Source organism: Hemitrygon akajei, chromosome 6, assembly GCF_048418815.1.
Source record: "Hemitrygon akajei chromosome 6, sHemAka1.3, whole genome shotgun sequence".
NCBI lineage: Eukaryota > Metazoa > Chordata > Chondrichthyes > Myliobatiformes > Dasyatidae > Hemitrygon > Hemitrygon akajei.
The window spans coordinates 15277566-15294303 of NC_133129.1; the positions used below are offsets into that span (position 1 = coordinate 15277566).

General features: G+C 42.0%; 1 protein-coding gene across 1 annotated transcript in view; it reads left to right on the plus strand.

The window, feature by feature from the left end:
* Window positions 1-2625: 2625 nt before the first annotated feature.
* The window catches only part of poln (polymerase (DNA directed) nu), a 293465-nt gene continuing 279352 nt past the window's right edge, over window positions 2626-16738 (plus strand). Inside the window, exon 1 of the mRNA XM_073047757.1 lies at window positions 2626-3216. Coding sequence (XP_072903858.1) covers window positions 2626-3216 — 591 coding nt within the window. The remainder of the gene's footprint in view (window positions 3217-16738) is intronic.

Here is a 16738-nt window from a genome sequence, read left to right on the forward strand (position 1 = left end):
CAGGCTCATTTTTAACATTTAAGAAAAACTTGGGACAGGTACATGGATGAGAGGTGTATGGAGGGGATATGGGTCAGGTGCAGGTCAGTGGGACTAGGCAGAAAAATGTTTCGGCACAGCCAAGAAGGGCCAAAAGGCCTGGTTCTGTGCTGTAATGTTCTATGGTTCTATGTTCTATGAGGCGAGGGAAGAGATTGCTGAGCCTCTGGCTAGGATCTTTATGTCCTCGTTGTCCACGGGAATGGTACTGGAGGATTGGAGGGAGGCAAATGTTGTCCCTTTGTTCAAAAAAGGTAGTAGGGGTAGTTCGGGTAATTACAGACCAGTGAGCCTTATGTCTGTGGTGGGAAAGCTGTTGGAAAAGATTCTTAGAGATAGGATCTATGGGCATTTAGAGAATCATGGTCTGATCAGGGACAGACAGCATGGCTTTGTGAAGGGCAGATCATATCTAACAAGTGTGATATGAGGAGGTGACCAGGCATATAGATGAGGGTAGTGCAGTGGATGTGATCTACATGGATTTTAGTAAGACATTTGATAAGGTTCCACACGGCAGGCTTATTCAGAAAGTCAGAAGGCATGGAATCCAGGGAAGTTTGACCAGGTGGATTCAGAATTGGCTTGCCTGCAGAAAGCAGAGGGTCATGGTGGAGGGAGTACATTCGGATTGGAGGGTTGTGACTAGTGGTGTCCCACAAGGATCGGTTCTGGGACCTCTACTTTTCGTGATTTTTATTAATGACCTGGAAGTGGGAGTAGAAGGGTGGGTTGGCAAGTTTGCAGACGACACAAAGGTTGGTGTTGTAGATAGCGTAGAGTATTGTTGAGGATTGCAGGGAGACATTGATAGGATGCAGAAGTGGGCTGAGAAGTGGCAGATGGAGTTCAACCCAGAGAAGTGTGAGGTGGTACAATTTGGAAGGACAAACTCCAAGGTAGAGTACAAGATAATGGCAGGATACTTGGAAGTGTGGAGGAGCAGAGGGATCTGGGGGTACATGTCCACAGATCCCTGAAAGTTGCCTCACAGGAAGATAGGGTAGTTAAAAAAGCTTATGGGGTGTTAGCTTTCATAAGTTGAGGGATAGAGTTTAAGAGACGCGATGTAATGATGCAGCTCTATAAAACTCTAGTTAGGCCACACTTGGAGTACTGTGTCCAGTTCTGGTCGCCTCACTATAGGAAGGATGTGAAAGCATTGGAAAGGGTACAGAGGAGATTTACCAGGATGCTGCCTGGTTTAGAGAGTATGCATTATGATCAGAGATTAAGGGAGCTAGGGCTTTACTCTCTGGAGAGGAGGATGATGAGAAGAGACATGATAGAGGTATACAAGATATTAAGAGGAATAGGTAGAGTGGACAGCAAGCACCTCTTCCCCAGGGCATCACTGCTCAATACAAGAGGACATGGCTTTAAGGTAAGGGGAGGGAAGTTCAAGGGGGATATTAGAGGAAGTTTTTTACTCAGAGAGTGGTTGGTGCATGGAATGCACTGGAGGAGTCATGGTGGAGGCAGATACACTAGTGAAATTTAAGAGACTACTAGACAGGTATATGGAGGAATTTAAAGTGGGGAGTTATATGGGAGGCAGGGTTTAAGGGTCGGCACAACATTGTGGGCTGAAGGGCCTGTAATTTGCTGTACTATTCTATGTTCTAATGTGGAAGGAAACTGGAGCACCTGGAGGAAACCTACACGGTATTGGAGAGAACATATGAACTCCTTACAGACAGTATTGAAAGTCCTAGATAGAATGGTTATGGAGATAATAGGGGAGTTTAGGACCAGAAAGCACAGCTTCAGAATAGGGGGACATCCATTTAGAACAGAGATGAGAAGGAAATTCTTTAGCCATAAGGTGGTAAACTGTGGAATTCATTGCCACGGACAGCTGTAGAGGCCAAATCATTGGGTATATTTAAAGTGGAGGCTAATAAGTTCTTGGTTAGTAAGGGGGTCAAAGGTTATGGGGAGAAGGGTTAAGAGGGATAATAAATCAGCCATGAATGAATGGCGGAACAGACTCGATGGGCTGAGTGGCCAAATAGTGCTTCTATGTCTTATGACCTTACAGAGGTGTATTTGAACTCCGATCTTCTAGCTAGCACTGGAAAGCATTACATATGCTAACCACTCTGCTACTGTGCCGTCTCAATCACTTCATCTGGCAGCTTTTTCCATCTTTCCACCACTCTGTGTGAAGAAGTTGCCTCTCAGGTCCTTTATAAATCTTTCTACTTTCACCTTAACTCTATGCCCTCTAATTTTCTATTCTGTTTCCCTGGGAAAAGAAGACCCTTTCCATGCCCTTTATGGTTCTTTTAGAGATGTAGTGTGGAACAGGCCCTTCTGGCCCACTGAGCCATGCTGCCCAGCACCCCACCTATTTAACCCTTGTCTAATCAAAGGATAATTTACAATGTCCAGTTAACCTACTAACTAGTAAGTTTTTGGACTGTGGGAGGAAGCCAAAGCACCCTGGGGAAACTCATGTGCACACGGGAAGGTCGTGCAAGCATTCTTACAGATGTCACCAAAATTGAACTCCGAACTTTGGATCCCTCGGCTGTAAAGGCATTGTGCCAATGGCTACACCTCCACAGCTTTATACACTAAGTTATGTATACACATGTGCGCAAGAAACAAATGCGGATTTTTATTTCACAACAGAAAACAGATTTGGGCAGCCAATCAGAACACACGCCTGTGCAGCTTGTGAACGATCTGGCTGCTAATGAATCTCCAGAAGAATGGGGCAACTTTCGGTTCGATGGGAAGCGTCATGGTGCGGCTGTCTGTAGGGACCAAGCGGATTCTGTACAGCAGCATGGTACTCTGGCACAGCAGGGGTCCCTAGTGAACCAGTACTTGGGACTCCCAGGGCTAAACAAGACACTAACATCTTTAACAGGGAGACTCAGTTCAGTCCAGGAGGAGAAGAAGGATAATTGCCTCAAAAGGAAAAGGGAGAAGCCAGCAAACATGAGCACGGCAAAGCAACCTGTGCTGGATGGCAGGGCGAAGGAGCACCACGATCCTACCACCAAAGGCTTGGACTCTGCAGAACTACGGTCACGGCCACAGATCTGTGATCTGATCAGACTGGATTCTGATCAAAGGCCCCAGGTGCTGGAGGAGGTGGCTCGTGCAGCTGGCATCATTTTAACCATGGTGTATCAAGATGGATCCACCCAGCTAACTGCTGAGAAGGTGAGCAGAAAGGTTGTGTTATGGCAAATGTTGTATGCTTCTAAAAGTATGCTCTAGCTTAAGACATTATTCAATACAGCACACACAAAATGCAGGAGGAATTCAGCAGACCAGGCAGCATCCATGGAAATGAACAAGCAGTCGATGTTTTGGCCTGAGACCCTTCTTCAGAACTAGAAAGGAAGGGGGAAGATGCTAAAATACAAAAAGTAGGGGAGGAGAACGAGGATAGCTTGAAAGTGATAGGTGAAGCCAGGTGAGTGTGAAAGATAAAGGGCTGGAGATGAAAGAATCTGATAGTAAAAAGAGAGTAGAGCTTAGGAGAAAGGGAAGGAGGGCATCGGGGAGGGGAAGGAGGTTGATAGGCAGGTGAGAAGAGGTAAGAGGCCAGAGTGGGGAATAGAAGAAGAGGGGAGGGGGAGGATTTTTTTACTGGAAGGAGAAATCAACATTCATACCATCAGGATGGAGGCTCCTTCCAATAAGAGTAGAGGGAAGGATGATTAGATATGTGGATTCCAGATGGATAGCTTAAAATTGCTCTCTATGTTCAATCTTTGCTATTCTTCAATGTAGGAACCTTCCTCTTCAGTGAGTGGTTTCCTCATGTTATTGAGTAATCAGCCTGCTGGCCTGTTCCCTGATACAACTGCTGAAACCCAGACCTCTGAACACATCGTTTACAGAGCAGATGCAGATGGCAGGTTCTTCCACCTGAAGCTTGAGCCGAATCTCTCTTGGTTACAGCGAGGGCACGGTTACAGGGAATTTACCAGGTGAGAGTAGATTTTACACATTTAGTTCCTTGGTACTTCTGCCTCTGTCTCCCATCTCCACCCCCTTCCCCACCCCACCTGGCTCCATCTGCCCATCATCCTTCACCTTTCCTTGGTCACAATCATCTCTTGGCCCACATATCAGCCTCCATCTCCTCTCTCTACACTGGGCGTCTTCCCTCTTCAATCTCAGTCCTCAACCTGAACCACTGAGATTCTGCAGATGCTGGAAATCCAGAGCAACACACACATGATGCTGGAGGAACTCAGCAGGTCAGGTAGCATTTATGGAGGAGAATAAGCAGTTGATGTTTCTGGCTGAGATCCTTGATCAGGACTGCAAAGGAAGGAGGCAGAAGCCAGATTGAGAAGGTGGGGGAAGGGAAGAGTGCAAGCTGGATGGTGATAGGTAATGTTCCCTCTAAGGTGTGCGCGTGCACACCTCTTTCTCTGCTAGTGCACAAAGGAATTTAAACTGCGTGCAAATGGTTGTCTCCCTCTACCTCATTGGTTAAGTTTATTTCACTATCGTACACAATCACATTTCTTTTTCCACTTTCTGATGTGGACAGTGTTAACAACATGGAGTTTGTGACGATTTGTCTTCAGATTTGAGAACTGGCTTATTTATACTGTTTTTATTGAAGAAATTATTCAGTGAGCACGTATTGTTATCATTGGGCAACAAATTGCACAGCACAAGATTTTTGCGCACACCGGTCATTACAAATTAGAGGGAGCATTGGTGACAGGTGAGACCAGGAGAGGAGACAGTTAAGTGGGTAGAGGAGGGGGCGATGAAGTATGAAGCTGGGAAAGGAAAAGGTAAAGGACTGGAGAAGGAATCTGATGGGAGAGGAGAGTAGACCATGGGAGAAAGGGAAGGAGGATGGGAACCCGAGGGAGGAGAAAAGAGGTAAGAGGAGAGAAGGGGTAAGAGGGGAAACAGAATGTGGAATGGAAAATGAAAGAAGCAGGAGGGGGAGAAATTAACTGGTTAGAGAATTTGATGTTGACATAGTTAGGTTGGAGACTACGCGAGTGGAATGTGAGGTGTTGCTCCCTAATGAAATGACCTTTCGAAGACCTCAACTGGCGCATTTACTCCCTTAATTCCATATTTTCTGGATCAGCTAGAGGGACGTCCATTTAGAACAGAGATGAGGAGTAATTTCTTTAGCCAGAGGGTGATGAATCTAGAACTGATTGCCACAGATGGCTGTGGAGGCTGAGTCATTGGGTATATTTAAAGGAGAGGTTGATAGGTTCAGAATTAGTCAAGGCGCCAAAGGTTAAGGGGAGAAGACGGGAGAATGAGTTGAGAAAGAAAATAAATCAGTCATGATGGAATGGCAGAGCAACTCGATGGGCAAAAGGCCTAACTGTGTTCCTGTGTCTAATGCTCCTTGTTTCTGTACTGCAGCTCTCTCTGACTATGACTATGACTCTATGTCTCACTGACTTTCTCTACAAAACAGTGTACCTCATAAGTGGAATCGATAGTGAATTGCCAGCATCTTTTCCCCATGGTGAATACAAGAAGGCATAATTTTAAGCTGATATGAGAAAAGTATGGAAGGGGATGTCAGGGGTAGGTTGTTTACACAGAGAGTGGTATCTACATGGAATGCACTGGCGGGGGTACCGGTAGAGGTAGACACATTAGAGACGTTTAAGAAACTCTTCGGCACATGATGAGAGTAGGAGGGAAGAGTTGAATTGATCTTGGAGTAGATTAAAGGGTTGGCACAACATTGTGGGCCAAAGGGCCTGTATTGTGCTGTACTGTTTTATGTTCCATATTTCTTTTAAAGTGAATCTCTTTCCACTCATAATATGGAGTTGTGATCTTTCTCCTTGGTATTTTGATGTGTTTATATTGGTCACATGTACCAAGGTACAGGTAATTCTGCTCCTTTGTCTTATGGTCTTATAAATTTATCAGGCATACGAATCTGTTGAGAGGGACAATGACTACTTTTTGGTCAGCACAGTGGCACATTTGTAACACAATTAAAGTGACTTCAGTTCACTCCTGAGATCCTGTGCAGGTTGTGTGGGGCTTAAACATACTCCCTCTGACCGTATGCGTTTTCTCCAACTTCTCTGGTGTCCCTCTCATTTTCCAAAGAAGTGCAAGTTTGGAAGGTTAAACAGCTACTGTAAATTACCTTGGCTCTGAATGGTAGAGCAGGAGGTTCGACTGGGTAATGCGTAGGGTGGACGAGAAGGTGTATAAAGTAAATTATTGAGAAATAAGTCAAACCATAAGACATAGGAGCAGAATTAGGCCATTCAGTCCATCGAGTTTGCTCCACCATTCCATCACGACTGATCCTGGATGCCACTCAACCCCATACACCTGCCTTCTCACCATATCCTTTGATGCCCTGACCGGTCAGAAAACTATCAACTGCTGCCTCCTTAAATATACCCACGGACTCGGCCTCCACCGCAGTCTGTGGCAAAGTATTCCACAGATTCACTACTCTCTGGCAAAAAAATTCCCCCTTGCCTCTGTTCTAAAGGGTCACCATTCAATTTTGAGGCTGTGCTCTCTGGTTCTGGAAACCCCCACCATAGGAAACATCCTCTCCACTTCCACTCTATCTAGACCTTTCAACATTCAGTAGATTTCAATGAGATCACCCCCCACCGCATTCTTCTAAATTTCAGTGAGTACAGGCCCAAAGCTGCCAAAAACTCCTCACAAGTTAACCCCTTCATTCCCGGAATTCTGGAATCATCCTTGTGAACCTTCTTTGCACTCTCCCCAATGACAACACATCCTTTCTGAGATACAAAGCCCAAAACTGTTGACAATACTCCAAGTGTGGTCTGACCAGCATCTTCTAAAGCCTCAGTGTTATTTTCTTGCTTTCATATTCTATTCTCCTTGAAATAAATGCCAACATTGCATTTGCCTTCTTTATCACAAACTCAACCCATAAATTAACCTTCCGGGAGTCTTTCAAAAGTCCCGCTGCACCTCTGATGTTTGAATTTTCTCCCCATTTAGATAATAGTCCGCACTATTGTTCCTTTTCCCAAAATGCATTATCACTCATTTCCCAACACTGTATTCCATCTGCCATTTTTTGCCCATTTTTCCAATTTGTCTATAAGTTCTTAGCACTACCTACCCCTCCAGCTATCTTCATATCATCCACAAACTTTGCCACAAAGGCATCAATTCCATTAGACATAGGCATCCATTAGTTTCGAGAGACCATGGATTTGTGCCTTGGAAAGTTTCCAGGGCGCTGGCCTGGGCAGGGTTGTATGGGAGACTGGCAGTTGCCCATGCTGCAAGTCTCCCCTCTCCACGCCACCATTGTTGTCCAAGGGATACAGCTTGGCACCGGTGTCGTCACAGAGCAATGTGTGGTTAAATGCCTTGCTCAAGGACACAACACGCTGCCTAGCTGAGCTCGAACTAGCCACTAGACCAATGCCTTAACCACTTGGCCACGCACCAACACATGATTTATGCAACAATGATTTATACAAATCATTGACAAACAATGTGAAAAGTAGTGGTCCCAGTACTGACCCTTGAGGAACACCACTCGTCACCAGAAAAGGCCCCCTTTAATCCAACTCAGTGCCTCCTGCCTGTCAGCCATTCCTTTATCCATGCCAGTATCTTTCCTGTAACACCATAAGACTTTATCTTGCTAAGCAGCTTTATGTGTGGCACCTTATCAAATGCCTTCTGAAAATCCAAGTAAGTGACATCCACTGCCTCTACTTTGTCCACCTTACTTGTTACTTCCTTGAAGAACTCTAACAGATTTGTCAGGCAAGATTTCCCTTGACAGAAACCATGCTGACTTTGACTTATTTCATCATTAGTCTCCAAGTACCCCAAAACGTCATCCTTAGTAATAGACTCCGACGCTTTCCTAACCACTGAGGTTAGGCTAATTGGTCTATAATTTCCTTTCTTTTGCCTTCCTCCCTTCTTAAAGAGTAGAGTGATATTTGCAATCTTTCAGTTCTCTGGGAGCATGCCAGAATCAAGTGATTCTTGAAAGATCATGACCAATGTACCCGTTATATCTTCAGCAACCTCTCTCAGGACTCTGGGATGTAGTCCATCTGGTCCAGGTGACTTATCCACCTTAACGCATACAAACAAGCTGGGGGAACTCAGCAGGTCGGGCAGCATCTGTGGAAACGAGCAGTCAACGTTTCGGGCCGAGACCCTTTGTCAGGACCCTTATCCACCTTAATATCTTTGAGTTTGCCTAGAACTTTTACCTTTGTAATAGCAATGGCTTTCCTTGACACTTATGGACCTCTGGCACACTGCTAGTGTCTTCCATAGTGAAGACAGATGCAAAGTACTCATTAAGTTTAGCTGCCATTTCTTTGTCCCTCATTACTACCTCACCAGCATCATTTTCCAGTGGTCCAATATCAGCTCTCATCTCCCTTTTACTCTTTATATAATTGAAAAAAAACATTGTATCCTGCTTTATATTATAAGCTATTTTGCCCTCATTTTACATCATTTCCCTTCTTACAGATTTTTTTATTGCCTATTGTTGGATTTTAAAAGCTTTCCAATCATCCAACTTTCCACTCACTTCTGCTACCTTATATGCCCTTTCCTTGGCTTTTATGCAGTCCTTAACTTCCCTTGTCTGTCATGGTTGACTACTCCTGCCAATTGAGAACTTCTGTGAGACATATCTGTCCTCTGCCTTGTGAACTATTCCCAGAAACTTCAGCCATCTCTGCTCTGCTGTCATCTTCACCAGTATTCTCTTTCAATCCACCTGGGCAAACTCCTCTCTCATGAGTCTGTAATTCCCTTTATTCCATCGTGATACTGATACTGATGCATGTGACTTATGCTTCTCCCTCTCAAATTGTAGTATGAATTCAATCATATTATGATCACTGCCTCCTAAGTGATCTTTTACATGAAGCTCCCTAATAATACACAACACCTCATCTAAGATTACCTTTCCCAAGTAGGCTGAAGTACAAGCTGATCTAAAAAGACATTTCATAGGCATGCAACAAATTCCCTCTCTTGCGATTTGACACCAACCTGATTTTCCCAATTCCCTTGCATATTGAAGTCCCCAATTACAATTGTGTCATTACCCTTATTACATGCCCTTTCCAGCTCACTTGGCAGACTCAACCCCACATCATGGCTACTATTTGGAGGCCTATATATGATTCCCAGAATGTTTTTTTTACGTAACTCTACCCACAAAGATTCAACATTCACTGACCCTATGCCACCTCTTTCTAAAGATGTGATTCCATCTCTTACCAACAAAACCACAGCACCGCCTTTGCCTTCCTGCCTGTCCTTTCGATACAAAGTAAATCCTTTGATGTTACGCTGTCAACTATGGCCTTCTTTCAGCCATGACTCAGAGATGCCCACAGCATCATACTAACCAATCTCTAATTGCGCCACGAGTTTGTCCACCTTATTCCGAATGCTACATGCATTTAAATACAGGTTGCTTTTTGTAAGGCCATTTGTAAAAACAAATATAGGAGTGGGTCTGATTGGATTGATCTGAGTGTCACCGTTGACTCGCTCGCCTGAATGGCATTCCACATTGTATGCTGTTCAGATGTTCCACAGCACCATGTGTAGTCTGGTCACTGTTTAAGGGAATGCTGATCTTCATGACTCATCAGTATTATGTGCCATGTTGTATGACATGGGTAATCATGGTCTTCCATCTGTCATTAATACCTCCTTCACACTTTTGTTCTTATTCTTTTCTCTATCCATGACCAACATATATTTCTTGGCAAATTTTTCTACAGAAGTGGTTTGCCATTGCCTTCTTCTGGGCAGTGTCTTTACAAGATGGGTGATCTCAGCCATTATTGTCTGCTTGGCGTCAGTGGTCACTTAACCAGGACTTGTGATCTGCACCGGCTGCTCATTCGACCATCCACCACCTGCTCCCATGGCTTCACGTGACCCTGATCAGTGGGGGCTACACCCAAGAGTGAAGGAGTTTCTTACACATGCTTTAATAGAGACGTATCACCACCTCGTCATGACTATATTTTACAAAAGCACATACCACAAGGCTCCAGGGAATCTTCCATCCCATTGTAAGACTATTGAACTATCCCATAGTATAATAAGAATGGGTTCTAGTCCTCACAATCTACTTCACCATGGTCTTGCACCTTATTGTCTGCCTGCACTGCACTTTCTCTGTAACTGTAACACTTTATTCTTCATTTTGTAATTTATTTTTTTATTGAAGTTCATCAAACAAACATTTCCATAAGATGTATTTCAGACATTGTACATATATATCATATAATCATATATATCACAAAATCTCCACAAAGTATTTATCTGGGGTATACACTTAAAGAAAAGAGTGAAAAGAAAAATCAAGCAAAAGGAAAGAACTATGTACAAGTAGGGAGTGATCTTTTCTTTTACAACAGATTCATTGATTTGTGAGAATAAAATCAGGCCTATGAGACATTATGTAGTTAAACCATTTTTCCCAGTATGAATCAAATTGTTCCAGCTTATGATTAACAGATGCTGTTATCTTCTCCATTTTGTAAATGTCCATTGTAATTTCCATCCCTGTATTTAAAGTTGGGCTCTCCTGTGATAACCATTTCCTAGTAAGAGTCTTTTTACCAGCCATCAAAAGTATATTCATTAAATATTTATCTCTTTTCAACCATTCTTGAGGTATATATCCAAAATATATGGTCTTACTCTCCAAGGGTATTTCACATTTAAAGATGTCTTGTAGGGCATTGTGTATCCCCCTCCAATAGTTTTTGATTACAGGGCAGTCCCAAAAAATATGATAATGATTTGCATTTTGATTTCCACAATTTTTCCAGCAAACAGGGAGGTTACTATCATAATGGGATTTCTGAGAGGGTGTAATAAAATACCTTATCAAGTTTTTCCATCCAAACTCCCTCCATTTCTGTGAATTAGTACACTTCCATTGATATCTCCATACTGTTGTCCATTCTTCCTCAGATATAATTATCCCTCCTTCCTTCTCCCATTTTGTTTTATTTTAATGTATGAAGTCGAATGTGTTTTAAGATTTGACAGCCCCTTATACATGCTTGAAATTATTCTACTACCATTATCTGAATTATATGCTTTTCTAAAGAGCTCTATCAAGCATGTATTTGCCTTGGTTACATTTTTAAGCGTCTTATTAACATATTGTCACATCTGTAAATACCGATAAAAATCTTGTTTTTCTATTGTGTTTCTCTTTAAGCATTTCAAAACTGACCAGTGTTCCTTCTTTCATTATGTTGCAAAGAACTGTTATTCCTTTAGCTGTCCAGTCCTTAAATCTAGCATCCAATTTATTTGGTGTAAAATCAGAGTCGTATGCACACCATTTAAGAATTGCAATATCTCCCTCTAGATTATATTCTTTTATAGTGGTTTTCCATATTTTAAGAGTCAATTTCACCCATGGGTTATCAATAGTATTTATGTACCTTTGCAGGTTGTTATCAGCTAAAATTGCTTGTATGGGGATGGGAAGTACCCGCTCCTCAATGTTTTTCCATTGAGCATCATATGATGGGTTGCACCAACATATCACAGCTCTCAACTGTGCTGCAAAATAATAATCTCTAAGAGAAGGCAAGCCCCATCCCCCCTTTTCCTTTGCTAATTGCAAAGTTTTGAGAAGAACTCTAGGCCTTTTACCCTGCCAAATGTACCTTGATAGCATCTTGTTCCATTCATTAAATTGATTTTGATCAATCCCTATTGGTAGGGTCTGAAAGAGATATAACAGTCTGGGCAGTATATTCATTTTAATAGACTCAATCCTTGAACTGAAACTGAGAAAAGGAATCAGGCTCCATCTTGCCACATCTTCCTTAATTTTTTTATATAGAGGCTGATAATTACATTCTGATAATTTTGCCAGATCTTTTGGCATAATGATGCCCAAATATTTGAAAGACTCTGTGTGCCATGCCCAGGGGTATCAACTTTCAATTTCTTTTGGTGGGCTATAGTTATATGAAAGTAATTGGGTTTTATCTATGTTGATCTTGTATCCTGATAATTGACCATATTGTTCAAAGGATTGCATCAATTTAGGTAAAGAGTATGTTGGTTGCCCTAGATAGATCAAAATGTCATCCGCATAACAAGCCAATTTATGCTCTGTCCCTTTAATAGTAATTCCCCTGATATCTTCATTTTGTCTGATGTATTGAGCTAATGGTTCCAGATATAGTGCGAAGAGTAGTGGTGACCATGCACAACCCTGTCTCGTGCCCCTTTCTAGGGTAAGACTATTTGATAAATATCCATTGATTTTAATCCTAGCTGTAGGATTGTCATATAGTGTCTGTATAGTTTTAATAATTGTGTCTTGGAAACCAAATCTATGTAAAACTCTGTAAAGAAAATTCCAATTAACCAAATCAAATGCTTTTTCAGCGTCCACGCTTATTACTATTGCTTCAATTTTATTTTTTGTATATGATCCATAATGTGAAGTGTCCTTCGTATATTGTCTTGAGTCTGGTGTTGTTGTATAAAACCTGTCTGATCATTACGTATCAGTATGGGTAGAAACTCCTCTAATCATTTGGCCATGATGGAGGTAAATAACCTATAATCTACATTAAGAACGGATATTGGTCTAAATGACCCGCATTCCATTTTATCCTTGCCTTCTTTCAGTATAGCTGAGATTATCACTTCCTTCCAACTGGGTGGCATTTGTGACTTTTTTAGAGCCCAGTTTAGTGTGGGGAGTAAAACAGGAATTAACTCATTTTTAAATTCTTTGTACCACTCTGCCGTATACCCATCTGATCCTGGTGACTTGCTTAATTTAAGCCTACTAATTGCAGCTTTTAATTCAACTTCAGTTATGTCAGCAATCATCCTTCTATTTTGTTCTTCGCTTAAAGTGGGTAACTCTAGAGAATTCAAGAAGGTGTCAATTTGGGTTATGCTTCCCCCTGGAACTTTGGAACATAGCGTTTTGTAAAACACTTCAAAAGCTTCTTGAATTTCACTTAGCTTATTTTTTATCATTTTCGTTCTTGGGTCCCTAATTCTATGAATTGTATTTTCTGGTATCTTTTTTTTCAGTTTCCACACCAGTATTTTCATAGATTTCGACCCACTTTCATATGGTCTCTGTTTCAGAAACATTAAGTTTTTCCTGATTTCTTGCGTAGCCAAATTATTTATTTCATTCCCAATTCTTTTAATTTCCCCTAATGTATCCTGTGCCAAATTCAATTTGTGTTTTTTCTCTAGTTCCTTCAGCCTATTTTGTAATTCCTCTAATGTTTTATTCCTTATTTTTTTCTTATATGAAGATATCGCTATAATTTTCCCTCTTAAGACTGCCTTCAGAGTATCCCATAAAATGGGAGGTGAAACCTCTCCATTATCATTAAATTCTAAGTAGAGACCAATTTCTTTTTTAATTTGTTCCTTAAAGTATGGATCATTGAGTAGACTTGAATTTAGTTTCCAAATAGTATTCTTTGGTTGTAGGTCAAAATCAACAGATAAATATATAGGTGCATGGTCACCTACATCTATTGTCCCAATTCCACAGGTGTTTATTTTGTCTTTGTCTTTTCCAAATGTTCTGAAATAGTCTATTCTTGTATATACAGAATGTGGAGCAGAATAATGAGTGTAATCCCTTCTGTCAGGGAAAAGGTCCCTCCATATATCAATTAAACCAACATCCTCAAAAAGTGTATTAACTTTCTTATGTAAAGATTTTGCTTTACTACTCGCTATACTTCAGAGTATTCTTTGCATTTGTGGAGGACCGCGGGGGGGGGTAATCTTGGTTGAAATATATTAATTTATCCTCTAAAAACACTCTCTTCTTACCCCAGGCCCTTCGTAGAATCTCCGCCTTGGTGCTGTACCGAAGGAATTTAATTATAATTGATCATGGCTTTCTATCCTGGGTAGGTTTTGGGACTAACGCGCGGTGTGCTCTTTCGACTTCCAGCTTCATAGCCGGGGGAAGCTCCAGCGCGTCCCGCAGTAACTTTCCGACAAACTCCGTCATAGACGGGCCCTCCACTCCTTCGGGAACGTTGTAGAATCTGATATTTTTCCGCCGTGATCTTTCCTCCAGGTCAAGCAGTTTACCTTCTTGGTGATGTATTATTTTTATTGTCTTGCTCAGTATCCGTTCCACGTTTTGAACGCGATCTTCCCCCTTCTCAATGTGAGTCTCTGCCACCGCTATTTTTTGATTAATGCTGGCGAGCTCTGCCTTAATATCACGGAGCTGCTGCTTTATATCTTTCTGGACCTCCATTATTTCTTTCAGGATTTCAAAGACATTTGCCACTTTGACTGAACGAGGCCCAGCAGCTGCCTCGCTAGCACGCGGTCAGGTCAGAGAGCCGCTCGCTGCACTCCTCTCGGATGCAGGCTTTTTTAATTTCCATTTAAAAAGTCACTTTTTAAATTTCCATTTCTTCTCCCCACTCTTGCCCCTCTTTTCAGTTCAAATATTTTTTGAAAATTATTATATTTGATGGGTTAATGGGGCTTAATACGCATTTTTCCGGAGGAGCTAGTGACTTAAGCTGCCATTCTCGACAATGATGTCACCGGAAATGCTTATTCTTCATTTTGTTATTGTTTTCCCTTCAGTGTACTGATATGATGAAATGATTTGCATGGATGGCATGCTAAACAAATTTTTCACTGTATGTCAGTACATATGACAATGAGAAACCAATCCCAATTTACCAATGTCTCCATAATTAGCAATCTTATGAAACTTAACCCAAAACATTGAGTGCCATTTGTGTAGGTGCATCTGCCACCTGCCATGGGGTTAAGGGGAAAATATATCAGACACGATCAAATGGCAAAGCAGACTTGATGGGTTGAATGGCCAATTCTGCTGCTATGAGTTATGGTTTTATAAATGTGAGATGATGCACTTTGGGAAAGAATACACAATGAATAACAAGTTCTTAGTGGGTACTGAGGAACACACTGACTTTCATGTAAATGTTCAGGGAACCCTGAAGATGGCAGCACAGTAGTATAGTAGGTAGCATAACACTTTACAGCACTATTGATTAGCAATATGGGTTCATTTCTCACTGTACATTCTCCCTGTGACTGCTTGTGTTTCCTTCGAGTGTTCCAGTTTCCTCACACATTCCAAAGGTTCAGGTTAGTAAGTTGTGGGCATGCTACGTTGGCGCCAGAAGCATGGCGACACTGGCAGTCTGCCCCCAGCACATCTTCAGTCTGTGTTGGTCATCGATGCAAAATGATGCATTTCACAGTGTGTGTTGAGGGTTCGATGTACATGTTACAAATAAAGCTAATCTTTATCTCTATCATGTCGTGAAGAGGGCAAGAATAATGAGCGGCAAATGCAGGCAAATAGGACTAGTTCAGATCGGTAACTTAGTTGGCATGCTCAAATTGGACTGAAGGGCCTGTTTCTCTGCTGTAAATGTCTTTGACTCCATTAGGCTATGCTTGAATCTTGTCTACAACTTACAATATGCAGGCATATAGTTTATATACTGCTGACTGTATGTGCTATGTGTACTGTGTTTTGTACCTTGGCCCCACAGGGAACTCTGTTTTGTTTAGCTGTAGACACATGTATGATTGAATGACAATGAAACCAGAACTTGAACTTCATTTTCTGAGGAGTTAATGATGGGATTGAAAGTAGTGCGATCATCCACCCCCACTCAGCATCGGAGGGGATCAACCCATTGAGAGGGAATGCAGTTAGAGGTGACTAGTTTCTCACTGACAAAACTCTTCCACCCAGTGTTGATGTTATGTAGGTGCTGTTTGAACCACTCTTCCAACCAAATCTGAGGAAGCTAATTAGTGTTAGAACCATCCACCCTTCCTCGGTGTTATTTTTAGCATTTTGACTGCTCATTTTTCAAGGCATCAGATCAATTTATGAAGCCAATTGAGTCTCTAGCAAACATTTTCTACTGAAAGCACAGACTTGCAGTTGTGATTTATCATTTAAGAATAGAGCTATTTGTATTGTTCACTATTCATGACAGCATGGAAAGGCAGACTCTGATATCAGCGCAGACATTCTCCAAGGGTGTCAGATAGTGCTGTGATGATAGATTAAATCCAAAACAGGACTGCAGGCTGGGAAGAATGTATATATCACTGGGTTGAAGACTTTCCTAAAAAGTTTAGTCACTTGGTGCAATCTCAGAATACAGTCTGCTGGTTAATGTTGTAAGTGAGCAAAGGTTTGACACCAGAGATTCTGCAGATAATGGAAATCTTGTGCAACACATACAAAGTAAGACCATAAGAGATAGGAGCAGAATTAGGCCATTTCGCCCATTGAGTCTGCTCTGCCATTCAATCATGGCTGATTCTTTTTGCCCCTCCTCAGCCCCACTCTCTAGCCTTCTCCCTGTAATCTTTGATGCTGTAGCCAGTTAAGTACCTATCAAGTTCTGCCTTAAAAACACCCAGCATCCTGGCCTACACAGTTGTTTGTGGTAATAAATTCCACAAATTTATGAATCTCTGGCATAAGAAATGTCTCCGCATCACTATTTTAAATGGACACCCCTCTATCCTGAGACTGTGCCCTCTTGTCCTAGACTCCCCCACCATGGGAACCATCCTTTCCACATTTACTCTGTCTAGGTCTTTCAGCATTTGAGAGGTTTCAGTGAGATCCCCCCTCATCCTTCTAAATTCCAGTGAGTACAGACCA